The following is a 14,100-nucleotide window of genomic DNA, read 5'->3' on the forward strand; positions in this document are numbered from 1 at the left end:
CTTTTGTCCAAAATTGCCCTCACGGAACGGTTGGCATTGAATTAATTAGCATCGAAAATGGTGCGCGATGCGCCTCCGGTTCAAGAACATCTGCACTTACACACACACATACGCACACATATACACAAGTGCACATTGGCAGTCTTGTGGTTGATTTGCATTTTTGGCCCACCATACGGCGAGATAATTGCGTTCCTCTCTGTGTCTCTCTGCGTGTATGGTTGGGATGACTCCCGCACCTAACCTGATGGAACGTCCCTTTCCTTGTTCCATATGGTACGCATCGGGGTTTTCGAGGGGTCATGGCACATACATACAGCCATACAGACACCTTCTGCTGCTAGAACGGTGTAGAATCGTGTGTGGAAGAGGGGAGAGGGGGGAGTGGGGGACTTAATTCATGCGGCGTGCCATTTGTGCTCGGATGCCGATGCCGTGGCGCGTTACGCATTGTTGACTCTCGCCTTGCATGCCTGTACGTTTTTCCCACTAGCGATGGAGAGAAGAAGTACAGTGGGGGGGAAGGTGCGCACTGAAGCATTCCAACTCTTGGGTGCGCGCACCACGATGTGCAATCGTGCTGGAAATTAAAGTAAGCAACGGATGCCGCGTTGCCAGGGGCAGCATCAGCTGTACAATTGGAAGCGTTTCCCTCTGTTTGTACCTTCAAGGGTTAACCCGCCAGAGTGGTAGAAAGGGAACCACATCGATGGGGGGTAGGGGGAGCGAGAAAAGCGTTTGGAAATGAAGTTGGAAAATAATGGAAACGGTCCCCGGGCCCGGGACCGGACCGGAGTGTTTCCAACGAGTCGCTGAGCTGACTCAGTCGAATCGGTGGTGTCGAATCTGCCGGATGCTCCAGAAGTCACACTGTCGGGGCAGAAGCTACCCGTGGGCCCGTGGAGTTCGTGTTACATCGTTCGAAGGGTTCGGCCCTCCCCCTGCGTTGCCGTTGCTGGTGATTACCGGAAGGGCGCTTACCTGTCCAGTTGATGCTTGTTGCAGTTATTGCTGCATGTGACATCTGACTGGTCTGTGTTTAGTCTACCCTCGTTTTGTTGTTGCTGGAGTGCTTCAATCCTGTCAAAACCATCATCAAGCGGCGTTACCATCGCAACCAGCCAAGTGTGGTCCAGTGTGGTGAACAGTATCTCGCTGTGCAGTGGCGGTGTATGCTGGCTGTAGTGTAGGAAACAAACAAAGAAAAAACATTCCTTCCTTCGTAACGACCGAATCAGTTACAACCTGGTGGCAAAAAGCCCAAAACTCTGGTGCCGGAACCGAGTGACCTAAACGCGGTGAACCGGAGCGAGTGTTCGCGTGCGTGCGTGTGTGTGTGCCTTCGCAAACATCCAAGCTTTCTCGGTGCAGATTCACGGCCACGGTGGTGCGCTCTGGAGCGGTTGCTTTCTTCTGTTGCTTGTTTCCCCCCCCCCCCCATTCAGCGTGTTGCTGTCTGCTACACAGTCAGTCCGCGCGAATCTGTTCCTGTTTGCGCAGTCAGCGTTACAGGTGAAGCAAGTGCAAAAAAAAAGAAAAAGAAAACAACAACTCTTTCTTGTGCCGGTGGCAGAAGACTGCACTGGCCACTGCGGGGTGATGCAGTGCAGTTCGGTGAGTTCTACGCCGACTGCAGACCAGAACGGATCGGAGGCATCTGAAGCAGAACGGAAGCGAGGCGGTGTAACACGCGTCACTGACCCGGTGATGGTGCGTGCGTGTGCGGGAGCGCGTATTACGTGATCTTCCGTGGGGTTCGTGTCTTGCGTCCAAAAATTGGCGCAAAGTGGTTGAACAAAAAAAAAAAAGAGCCAACGAGAGAAGCAAAAAACGTGGAAGTGCATTCCAACCGGTGCACTAGAAAGGCGGAACGAAAAGGGCTACCTCTCTCTTGTGTGTGTGTGTGTCTGTGTGTGGGATGAGTGCACTTTAGTGCTGGCCCGGTGCTGCTACTGCTGCTGCTGCTGCCATCATCTTTCGTTCGTGTGGAGGTGTGGAAGATAGCAAAACAAAAACATCCCGACCAGGGCCGAGTTTCTCACCATTTTGCAGTGCGAAGGTGGGAGGAAAGGTGAATTAAAATTATGTTTTTGATAAGCCATTTTGCGGCCGCACCACTATGTTGTGACTTTCACCACTTCCCATCGCCGGTCGGTGTGTGGGATGCTCGTTAAAGGGCTCTTGTGGATGTTGCGGGGCGAAGTGGTAAAGAATGAGGTAGTGTAATCGGTTTAAAGTGAAGTGTAAGAAGTGTACACGTGTGTGTGTGTGTGTTTGTGTTTTATAGCCAAAAACAGAAGCAAAAGCGAATGAAAGCTTGCTGACGGAGGGAGTGATTGCGGGAAAGTTTGTGCTAAACAACAACGTGCTTGCGGAGCTGACAGCGACGGGCGGGCGTAGAAGGGGAGGCATCTTCAGGTGGGTGAAATGCATTTAGTTGCAATTTTGCAGCTGTCTCACGCAAACGGAGAGCGAGCATGATGAGCATGATTAAATGATATTTTATGTTGAGATGTAGCGTGTGGGTGTAGGAAAGCATTCCTCAAGTGTTGAAGTACGACAATTCGTGGAATTTTCCGGTTAAAGAGAGAAAGGAAGGTTCCTGCTTGTCAAATTAATTTCGAGCAAATTATGGTTCAAATTAGCATCAAACGGGTACATTGAAATTATCCTGAAAATAACACCGAACAGCCAAAAAGAAGCATTAGCATCTCATTCCAAGAAATGAACGTTTCATGCAAAGGAAGACATTTTCATTGAGTTCTCAACAGCCACTCTATAAAATACCTTTTGAAGCTTCTTGTTTTCCGTCTGTTTGAAAATTAACACAAACCAACGATAAGAGCACTGCAGATGACGGCTCTGTTTGCATACGCAAACCATGTGGCACCCTTTGCAAGATTGTAGCAGTAAGATATGCGCACCAAACATCCACTTCACCCCGCGCACCGTTTGCTGCGACGCAAAGACGTAAAACGCAACCTAGCGCAACGTTTTCCCACGTACCCGGCACGCAACCGTCATCCGTCCTCTCCGAAGGCGTGCGGGAAATGAAGTGCGGTTGACCAGTCTTTTAATTTTCCCACGCATTTTCATCACCCCGTGCACCCCGGTGTGGCTTGCTGCGGTGAAGGTGGCGAGTTCATATCGCATAATGTACCTCGACCGGCGGGTGGCTCGAGCAATGCTGTAATGTGCTCATGTAAACACGAGCGCGTTTGTGCGACGTCGGCCCCACCAGCTATCCGGCGTGGAGTGTAGCACTTTTCCGCCAAGCGCGTACGACACGACCACCGTTGGGCCAAACGATTTCGGCACCGACCTTCCACCCGGTGGTGTGCGGTTGCCGTGTGGAAGCAGGGAGCGGAGCGGAAAGGGTTGGGTTGGGAAAGCAGCGACCATTCCTTTCGGGCAAAAATTGGAACAGAGTAGGCGAAGTTACGTGAGCGCTCGTCGGTGGCTCGCTGTCATTTGTGGTGGTGCTGCTGCTACTGCTGCCGTTGGCGCAGTGTTTATTTTCCGCGGAAAATTAGGAATTAGGGCAGTCGGTGGAATTAGCAATGGCTTGAGTTGGTTTGGGGGGAGGCGGTGGTTAGGCTTACCGGCTTTGTGGTCCAATTTGGAGGTGGTTACCGTTGATTGATGCGATTAAACGGTTCGTTTGGAGCTCGGTTTAGGGGGAGGGACAAGGCACACACATATAGACACACCGTAAAAGGGTTTCGCCCGCGTGAAGAAGAATTGCTACGAGGGATCAATTAAATGGGTAGTGATTTGTCTCTGTTTGAAGAGAATGAAGAGGACGTAAATTATCAGCATCAGGGATGGGATTGGTGTGGTTGTTTCCCCCCCCCCCCTCTGATAGCAGCCGTTCGCAAATTGGAACACATTTTTCGACGCGCTCGTTTCGGCGGGCGACATTTCGCTGGGGAGTATGGCCGGGAATGGAGCAGTTAACTTGCAACATCTTTAATTTACAGTGACAATGGTCAGCAGCTGGTAATTTAATTTTTAACGATCTATGGTGTTTTGGAGTTGCTTAAACGCGGTCAAGACATTGAAGTTATGAATCAATCTTGCAGCATCGTTTCTTCAAAACATTGCGACTTAATGGGGAAGGTCTTTTGTCGTTGTTACTGTTTATTATTATCCACAGTAAACGGTTTAACAAAGATCTAATGTTTAAGTTTCAGTCTAGATACAAACACATTTCACATTTGCCGACGATGCAGTGATGAATATACGAGGGACATTTCAAATTACGTTTTTCACAGAGAGTTTTAGAACATGGTAAAGTCAAACTGACTGGAATGTTGCTTAAATCTACATCGAATCATAGCGTTGAGTGATGTCTTACTGCCATACAGAGTGTTGACGCGTGCTTCGTTTAAAATTTGACGATTCTTGGACTACAGAACGTACATTAGTATGGATCATCAATCGTTCCTAACAATAACCCTGCTATGAAGCAAACTTGAGCCCTACAACGCCTGTTAGATTTCAAGGATTCTAGGCCCAAAAGTAGATAGCTTTGATTGTAGGATAATAACAAGGATGCGTCTATCTAACCTAATTTTCTGATCGCGAACCATCTTGTATGTTTTATTCTCTTTTGTGACGACAATATGGGAAAAGCAAGACTTCTGGTTCGTCTCCAAAATAGTCTCCAACAAGCTGAATGGTTTAGTGACGAAAGCAACCTTACGAATTAAAGTCACTTTAATGTTTTATCAAAAAACGGGCTGAATGGCAGGTTCTTTAAACCTGAGAATGGCCTCAATAATCTTATTTGCTGCATATAAGACTATCTTCAAATTCGGATCTTTAGGGTAGCTCTGACAGCTCATATTAATAATGAAATCTATTTGAGCATGATAATGACCGTTTCCATTTATTGGTAGCCATACACGATGAAACGCACTTTTATCAGGAGTACAAAAATAGGTATATTTAGGGAGATTATTGCCATTGCTACATGCGTTTCTGATATATCACCATCACCGTGTAAACAGACAGAACTCATGCGACGTTTTTTCTACGTCGTAATCATTGATATTTTCTCCATCACATCGTGTAATTATATCGCTCAGGCCGCCCACTAGCCACACAAGAAGAGGCGTGTAACATTCACTTGAGTTGATTACGAAAGACTGGAGTAAAGGAACTGCAGTAATTACAGTGTGCGAAAATTAGAAAGATGACGATAACGCTGAAATAGATCGCGCCATGATCCTCTATCTTCCTGCTCGTCCAAATCCGCTGCACAGTATCACCAATTAAGGCACCCTCAAAACAAATGTGCAGTTTAATCAACGTTCGCTTCGCTCCTCTGTAATGGGCCAAGGTGGGGCCAATGCGTCTAAGTCGCCAAAGCGATCGAGTCGAGCATGGGCATCACATGGTTTTCCGTGGGAAATGGTAGCCAAATAGCCATCACCCCCTTTGATGAAGATAAAGTGAAGAATCTTTAAGAATAGTGCTTTTCACATCGGCGTAGACAATTGCACGATTCTTATCGTCCACAATTCACTCGGGCCGCTTCTCATCGACGCGCACGTACGTTCACGGTTCACCTCATTGTCTGTGACCGTGAAGTGTATGTGTGTGTGTGTGGTTGTGTGTGTGTGTGCGAATTCCACGGCGAAAAGTAATTACGCGCCGTTGCACCATCCCCAATCCAGGGGGCGCTCTATGCTCACCCGTTGGGAAAGGGGAAGAGCGAGAAGATGAAGATTTATTTACACCAAGGCCCGAGGTGGAAGCTCCGTGAAAGATAAGCAAACATGAACTATCGCACCCGATCTTGAACTACATTTCTCCGCATTTCATGTGGGAGGAAGTGGAAACCATAGACCGTAGTTGGTAACAGACCTTTCCTGTCCTGACCAGTTTGGCCAACGTTTGGCCGGCCAGAGTACCGCAACACACAAAAACCCCGAGCGGCGAAAAGTTTTCGCGTGTTGAGGGGGGTTTGAGTTTTTCTGTAAAGTGTATCATGTTTCATGATGCCTTACATGTAAGAGAGTTTTCAATCGTACCAGTACACAGTTCCGAGAATCAATAAGCAACGGCAAAGAAGATTGTTCTAGTGTGTGTTTGTTGTGCTGTTCGTGCCGGGTGGAAAGCAATTTCCAGGGAATTGTTTTTACAGCTTCATCCGCAGCACTAACTCCGCACCATCCGAGGCTGTTGTGCTGTGCTGTGTACTTGTGAGGGGGCTGTCGGGGCGGACTTTCGCCTGGAACTTTTCAGAAGGCATAATTAAAACTATTCGGTAGCAAAGCACGATTCTTTTGCGCAAACTTTCCCCAAGGATGCAATTAGTCGTTGCTGCGAATCATTTGCAGAGGTTTGAAGAAATCAATTTAGGTACATTTAAGAACAGGGCAAAACGGAAGCTCAACATGATGATCACTTTACACCGAAAATAGTTTGAAAGCGTTTGATCGTTTCTTTTCTTGCTACTTTCAGACACCTGTAAATGCTCACTGACGTGCGGAAAACCGCTCGGACATGGAACAGAATCGCTCAACCGATAAGCTACAGATGGAAATACTCAAGCGAACCGTCTGCCGGCTCAAACCGTCGGCCCACCGGTTAGACTCAACTGGTAGATCTCATTCCTTCACGCAGCTAGTGCTCTGCCTCATCCTAAGCGCCACCCTGGTCAGCTGCAACCGTGCGCCAGTGTTTCTGATCGACGATCATGCGGAAATAGTTATACGATTGAGGGAGTTCCCCGAGACGCCGGTGGGGACGCTGATCTACCGGCTGCGCGGGTACGATGCGGATGGCGATCCGCTTACCTTTGGCGTGCAGAAGAGTGCCGACAGCCACATCATAAGACTGAAACAGAACACTTCCAGCGAAGCGTTCGTCTACCTCAACCACGAGCTCGACCGGGAGGCACGCGAAGAGTACACGCTCATCCTAACGCTCACCGATGGGCGGCTCGGCGAGGGTAACTTCGTGACGCAGAGCTTCCTGCTGCTGGTGGAAGATATCAACGATAATGAGCCGATCTTTAAACCGTTCGCCTCGGTGCTGGAGGTAGCGGAGGACAGTCCGCCGGGGATTTTGACCACGCTGGAGGCCGTCGATAAGGACGAGGGTGCGTACGGGCAGGTCGTGTACTACATCCAAGGGTTGAGCGAAGAGAACAACGTGTTTTCGATCTCCACTTCCAATGGGAAGGGTGTGGTACGGCTGGCCCGAGCGCTGGACTACGAGCGGCAACATTTCTATCACATCAATGTGCTGGCAGTGGACCGGGCGATACAGGTATGAGGACATGGGGATATAGGGGAAGAATGTTGGAGACAGTGAGGTAATATAATCCGTTTCTATCGTACAAAAGGGGAGGATCAACACTGGAACTGCAGCACTGCTCGTGAGAGTGAAGGACGTGGAGGACCAGCCGCCCGAGTTTCTGGTGACGCAACCGGTGGTACGAATATCCGAGGATGCTCCAATTGGAACGGAAGTGATGCGAGGTAATTGGAATGAATTAGGTCATCCCAATCCTGATCACACTAAAGCATGATCTATTCTCTTTCAATAGTCAAAGCTGTGGATGGTGATCGAGGAATCAACAATCGAATTATTTACGGAATTTCAAACAACGGCAGTGAGCTGTTTGAGATTGATCGGTTGAAGGGTTCACTGCGTACGAAACAGAAGCTCGACAGAGAGGACTCCAAGAATCCCATCAACGGTGCTTTCATACTGGAAGTGGTTGCGATTGAAGAGAGCAAGCTACAGGTAAGCAATTGTGATATCTAATACTATATTCAACTTTAGTGACTTTAACGTTTTACTGCTCTTCTATTGACAGCCTGCGCCTTCCTCAACAATGGAGATCACCGTGATCGTGACGGATGTGAACGACGAAATTCCACGCTTCCGAAGCGACGGCTATGAGTGTGAGATTGGCGAGAACGCACAGGAGAACACGCTGGCCCGGTTCATCGACGGCAGCCTCAACGAGGTGTTTGACTACGATCAGGGTAAAAACGGCACGTTTCGACTGTCGCTCCAGCCACCGAGTGACATCTTCGAGGTGATTCCAAAGCGAGCGATCAACGAGGCCACATTCGGGTTGCGTGTGAAGGACCCGTCCATGCTCGATTACGAACGGGTGCGGGAGCTTTCCCTCACAGTGGTGGCGAGTGAGGTTGAGTCCGCGGGTCGTACCAGTACCGCCCAGATACGGGTGGTCGTGCTGGATCAGAACGATAACTTTCCCGAGTTTTCACAGCCCGTCTACGAAATTGATGTACCGGAGAATGTGACAGCCGGTACGGTGCTGGTGCAGCTACAAGCAACGGACAGTGATTCGGGCCTGTTCGGCACGGAGGGTGTACGGTACACGAACCTGACTGGCAGTATCTCGAGCTTTCTCCATCTGGATCCACACGCTGGCACGGTGACGCTGATGGCATCGGAGAGTCCCGTGTTTGATCGTGAAATCATCCAAAAGCACTACCTCTCGGTGGAGGCCCGCGATAATGGCGGTCGGGGCAATCGGAACACGGTGCCACTGATACTGAACGTGCTCGATGTGAACGACAATGCCCCAGCGTTTGTGCAGAAGCGGTACGAGGTGCGACTGAAGGAGAATGCGTTTGAGTTTGAGTCCCCGATCGTGGTGGAAGCGCGCGATAGCGACCTAGAAGGCTCGCCGAACAGTGCGGTAGAGTATCGGTTGATTGGTGCTCACCATTCCGACTACTTCAATGTGGAAAAGCGCACGGGAAGACTCTCAGTGCGTGAAGCAGTTGACTTTGAACGGTTGGAAAGTAGTGGCGGCAGTGGTGACACGCGAACCATTGCACTTACCATTGAGGCGGCGGATGGTGGGGAGCCACCGCTGACTGCCCAGGTCGAGGTGACGGTGTACGTGCAGGACGTGAACGATTATGCGCCCGTTTTTCTGGAGTCACAGTACGCGATCGTCATACCGGAGGACACACCGAGCGGGTTGCCCGTGCTGCGAGTGACCGCGATGGATGGGGATGGTTCTTTTCCCAACCACCACGTCACGTACCGGATACAGCAGGGTGGTGATGGTAGGTTCGTAATAGGAGCTAGTACAGGCGAGATATCGATCACGCACGGTGCCTCACTGGATCCGAATCTGCTCGCGCCCGATGCGCTGGGTTCGGGGTCAACGTACGTGCTGGAGGTGTTCGCTACCGATGGTGGCAATGGAGATCAGCAGCTGCAAGGATCCTGTCTGGTGAACGTAACGATCACTGATGTTAACAATAAGCCACCGTACTTTGTCGGCCCAACGGCGGTGGCTGTGCGTGAGAATACGCCCGTCGGCACCGAGGTGTACCGGCTGATGGCCACCGATCCGGACGAGGGTGCAATGCTGCGGTACTACATCGATCGAAGCCTGTCGGAGGGCAAGACTGAGGAGGGTGCACTGGTGAAGCTGGACGATTATGACTTTGCGGCGGCCTTCATACTGAACGAAACGAATGGACTGCTCAAGGTAAGCAAGATCTTGCTCAATATTTCCACACGAAGCTCAGCTATTCACGCCTCATTCAACAGATAGCGAAGCTGCTGGATCGCGAGAAGATTGCCGAAATCAAGCTGGCCTGCGTGGTGGAGGACGTAGCGGCCGAGCGGGGTGACCAGATGGCAAACACCTTCCTCAAGATCACGGTGCTCGACGAGAACGACAACAATCCCAAGTTCCGCAAACCGTTCTACAAACACTCGATTGCGGAAAACAGTCAGTACGGTGTGGCGGTATGCACGGTGGTGGCCGAGGATGCCGATCAGAACAAAACGGTCAAGTACAGCTTGGAAGGGGAGAAGGGTGTGCTGGAGCTGCTGCACGTTGATGACGAGACGGGGGAGATAGTGGTGCGGAATCGGATCGATCACGAAGAGTACAGTTGGTTGAACTTCTCGGTACGGGCTGCTGATACGGGCACGCCGCCGAGAGCGTCCTTTGTGGAGGTGTTCGTGCAGGTGCTGGATGAGAACGACAACAATCCATACTTTGTGGACAGCGTGAACGATTACTACGTGTCGGAGAATGCAAGCGTGGGGGCGGAGATAGCGATCATACTGGCGAAGGATCTAGATTCTGGGGATTTCGGACGCATCACGTACATACTGGATCGTGTTAGCTCGAAGGTAGGGTTGGGAAATTAAGAAACTTGAAGTTTGATTAACACATGAACTGTAATTGCAGGAGAAGTTTAACATTGATCCGGAAAAAGGAATACTCCGAGTAGCGGGAGCATTGGATCGGGAAGATACAGCTGAGTATATGTTGGCAGTAGAGGCATGGGATAATTATCCTTACGGTTATCTCAATGGGGAAAGTCGCAATGCTTTTAAGCACATTCTGTAAGTCAAATCCAGGTACAATGCTTCGACTTCAAGATGTTTAACCAATTTTCTTCATAAAAGGATACACGTGCTGGACGACAATGACAACGTTCCCGTAATACAGAAACCTTCCGGGTGTAGTATGATCACCGAGTATCACAACATCAACGATCCGATCGTGAAGCTGCGGGCAACCGATGCGGACGACCCAACCAATGGAAACGGTCAACTGAGCTTCGACATTGTGGACCCCTCGGGGATATTCTACATCCAGCAGGTGTCGGCCCAGTACGCAGAAATATATTCCCGCGGTCCGCTAAAGAATCTGCACGGCAACTACACGCTGGAGCTGATAGTGAGCGATCATGGCGCCGTACCGAACACGGCCCGAGAGTCGGTGGACATCTGTGTGACAGATTTTAACGACCATGCGCCAGTGTTTGTGGTCCCCAGTGGAAATACAACCGTGAAGGTGTTTGAGGTATGATAGGGCATAACGGAATGGTTTCTTCGTATGGTGACATTAATTGTGAATTTCTTTCTCTCAGAACACAACGGTCGGTAAGCCGTTCTTTCAAGTGCACGCGTACGATGAAGATGTCGGCGAAAATGCGATTGTACGCTACCGACTGAAGATGGACACGATGGGCAACTTTCGCAAGTTTTCCCTGGATAAGGAGACGGGCGAGCTTAGCCTCGCTGCGCCTCTCGATCGCGAGCAGCAGATGATGTACGATCTGCGCATCGAAGCGTACGATCAGGGTATACCGACACCGCTCAGCAGTACGGTCGATCTGATCGTGTACGTGCGGGACGTCAACGACAATCTACCTCAGTTTTTGCTCAAGGAAATCAGTCTTAACTTTACGGAGCACATGACACCGGGCGCGGAAAGAATACGCCTGCCCGACACGGTCGACCAGGACTATCTGGACCCGCTGGACGGTCCGGCGGCGAGTGTGGTTTGCTACTACATCGTGCACGGCAACGAGGATGGACACTTTGCACTGGATCCAGTGACACACGATCTAAAGGTATGTGAAAGGAAGAGGGAGGGCTTTAAAAAGGAGAGAAGTGTTGTAAACAATTTTCGAAATCATCGTTTTAGGTGGAAAAAGAGCTCGATCGGGAGAAGAAATCTCTGTACAAGCTGCACATTAAGGCGACGGAGGAGTGCACGAACGCGAATCTATCGTCGGACACTACAGGTCACTCGGGCAATCTCCTAAAGGCTACGGTGTACATAAACGACATCAATGACAACTCGCCAGTGTTTGAGTCGAAAATATTCACCGGCGGCATCTCAACGTCGTCGCTGTTCGGTGCCACCATTCTGCAGCTGCAGGTGAGCAGTCGAAGAAATGAGACAGATAAAACAGTCCCCAGTATACTTACGACGGATTTCCCAACAGGCCACGGACGAAGACGATGGAGTGAACGGATTGGTTCGGTACTACCGGCACGGCGAGGTGCGGAAAACGCTTGCCGAGGGGTTGGACGATTTGCGCAGCGATCCGTTCCTGGTCGAGGCGGACACGGGCAAAGTGTTGCTGAACTTTTTCCCCCAGAAGTCGATGCGCGGCTACTTTGACTTTTCCGTGCTGGCGAACGATTCGTACGGCTGCCATGATCGGGCGCACGTGTTCATCTATCTGATACGGGAGGATCAGCGGGTAAAGTTCATACTGCGCCAACGGCCGTCCGAGATTCGCCACAACATTCATAGTTTTCGGGAGTAAGTGGGGCTGGGAAGGGAAGGTTTGAAGGGTTAGTACTTACTCTGGATGTGATTGTTGCAGGATCTTGAGCAATGTGAGTGGATGCATCGTGAACATTGACGATATACGGGTGCACGAGAATCCGGACGGTTCGGTTGATAGGACCAAGAGCGACATGTTTATGCATCTGGTTGATCAGAAGAACAACTCCGTGCTGGAGGTACATCAGGTGCTGCAGTTGCTGGATACGCACGTGGAGAAGCTTGATCGATTATTTAAGGTGAGTTGGAGGTGGCGAGCCGAGATCTACACTGCCTACAATCATTTCGGATTTCGGAACTGATGCTCTCGTTGCAGGAATTCAACGTCCTAGACACTCAAGCGTCGGAGCTGATCCAAACGGCTGAGATGGACGAGCTGTCCGTCAACATAATATGGCTGTTTGTGACCAACATTTTGCTCGGCGCGCTGCTGATCGTTGTAATAGGACTGTCGATCTCACAGCGTTTATCCTACCGCAGACAGCTACGGGCAGCGAAGATAGCTGCCTTTGGTAAGCGCTTCCCTTTGAAGTCTCCTCACAACACCTCTTCCCTCCTAACGCTCGATTGCTCGTCACAGGCTCCACAGGTCCTAGTCGCATGTACCAGGAAGTGCTCGGCGCCGTACCGAACACGAACAAACACAGCATGAAGGGCAGCAACCCGATCTGGATCGGCAGCGGCACACTGGAGGGCGAATGGGCGAAGGACGAGTTCGACAAATGCAAGGATGCGATCGACGCACAGTACGAACGATCGCTCAGCTCGGGCTTCTTCATCGACAACTGTCTGCAGTACGAGGCCCGGAAGGGTCTCGCCGGGGCCGAAGCGAACAACGCCGCCAACTATCAGCTGAAACGGGACAGCGAGACGACACTGTGCGCCCGGAACTTGGAAACGACCGAACTGTAAATATAGCATCATCTGTGTACATACGATACCTTTTTCCTCCACTCCATCTCCATCGCGTATCGCGTCAATAAAATAGAACGAAATGAAAAATAAAAACCACAGGCCAGTTTATCGACATTCACAGTGGAGAGCCACAGATAAGATTTATTACCAATGCTGTATCGCGAATACTTGCTCCCAGGTCTACTTTACCCAGGAATAAGGGGAGGGGCCTGAATGGGGTGGGGGGCAAAGGGAGTTATTGTTCACAGTTGATCCAAAAATTAACACACCCCAACATTCACTGCCTTTGCTTACAGGGCTACCTACTACTACTGGCATTACTCCTTCCGTGTGAACCTCCTCGATTCGCGCGGATTTTATGCTTTCGTAACGCTTAACGGTTAAATTGGTCCTTTGACTCGTGTGTCTATTGTTAGTGGCTTACACAGCCCCAGGTTTTTCATTGTGCTACCACATAGGGGGAGGGGGGGGGGAGAGAAAGAGAAAAAACAGCTTTGCTAGCGGGTGGGTCGTTAGCGGACCTCATCCACCTACCTGCTTCTTCCCCTGCTACAGTAACGGTCTTGTACACCGTTTCGCACTTATCGTGATTAATGGAGTCAAATCTAAATCTTCGTCGATTAAATCGCTCTCGATTTACGGTCGTCCATTTAATTTCCTATGGTGGAAGGGTACTATTATCGCGGGGGGGGGGGGGGGGGGGGAGGCAGGGGAAGAAGGGCGAGACTAATCTTCGCGGGCATCTCCCAAAATGCGTACACTCACCGGAGAAAGACCCACTTCAAAGTGGAAGCTTGGGAACCATTTCATCCTCTACAAAACAACGTGCGGCCGGAACAAAACGAAGGAAAAGAGTTATAAAACAACAGGATTCCAACAGGATTGTGCTTCAGCTTCTCTTCGTCCATCAGCAACGTCAGGAGAACGGAGGGAAAAGATAACCCGACCGCGGGTTGTAAGATTTTCTTTGCGGAGAGGGAGGGGGGAGGGGCTATAAATAAAGCGCTTGGGCGTTGGGGTTGTTAATCAGCTTAACACTCTTTGCCGAGGCGCGGTGGCTCCGTGTGGTCGGC

At 50.4% G+C, this 14,100-nt stretch overlaps 1 protein-coding gene across 3 annotated transcripts; it reads left to right on the forward strand.

The window, feature by feature from the left end:
• The first annotated feature begins 234 nt into the window (after positions 1-234).
• Positions 235-13,050, forward strand: LOC121588198 (cadherin-23-like). Of its 3 annotated transcripts, none has more exons than XM_041905880.1 (14): positions 235-2,418; positions 6,472-7,281; positions 7,358-7,493; positions 7,562-7,761; positions 7,835-9,499; positions 9,562-10,155; positions 10,214-10,371; positions 10,435-10,834; positions 10,902-11,387; positions 11,462-11,698; positions 11,766-12,088; positions 12,153-12,351; positions 12,429-12,624; positions 12,693-13,050. In XM_041905880.1, exons 2-14 carry the CDS (start codon positions 6,514-6,516, stop codon positions 13,022-13,024), a joined length of 5,694 nt encoding a protein of 1,897 aa, XP_041761814.1. In that variant the 5' UTR covers positions 235-2,418; positions 6,472-6,513; the 3' UTR covers positions 13,025-13,050. The 3 variants fall into 3 exon arrangements, with proteins under 3 accessions (XP_041761814.1, XP_041761816.1, XP_041761815.1); XM_041905882.1 differs by having other exon boundaries at positions 235-2,071; XM_041905881.1 differs by lacking the exon at positions 235-2,418 and adding an exon at positions 6,102-6,369.
• The last annotated feature ends 1,050 nt before the right edge of the window (positions 13,051-14,100 follow it).

Source organism: Anopheles merus, chromosome 2R (genome assembly GCF_017562075.2).
Source record: "Anopheles merus strain MAF chromosome 2R, AmerM5.1, whole genome shotgun sequence".
NCBI lineage: Eukaryota > Metazoa > Arthropoda > Insecta > Diptera > Culicidae > Anopheles > Anopheles merus.

Bases quoted from the DNA above. Each gene is read 5' to 3' on its own strand.
- LOC121588198 (XM_041905880.1), top strand. From the start codon at position 6,514: ATGGAACAGAATCGCTCAACCGATAAGCTACAGATGGAAATACTCAAG. The intron at 10,156-10,213 runs GTAGGGTTGGGA...CTGTAATTGCAG, and splicing joins TGGATCGTGTTAGCTCGAAG to GAGAAGTTTAACATTGATCC. The intron at 12,089-12,152 runs GTAAGTGGGGCT...TGATTGTTGCAG, and splicing joins AACATTCATAGTTTTCGGGA to GATCTTGAGCAATGTGAGTG.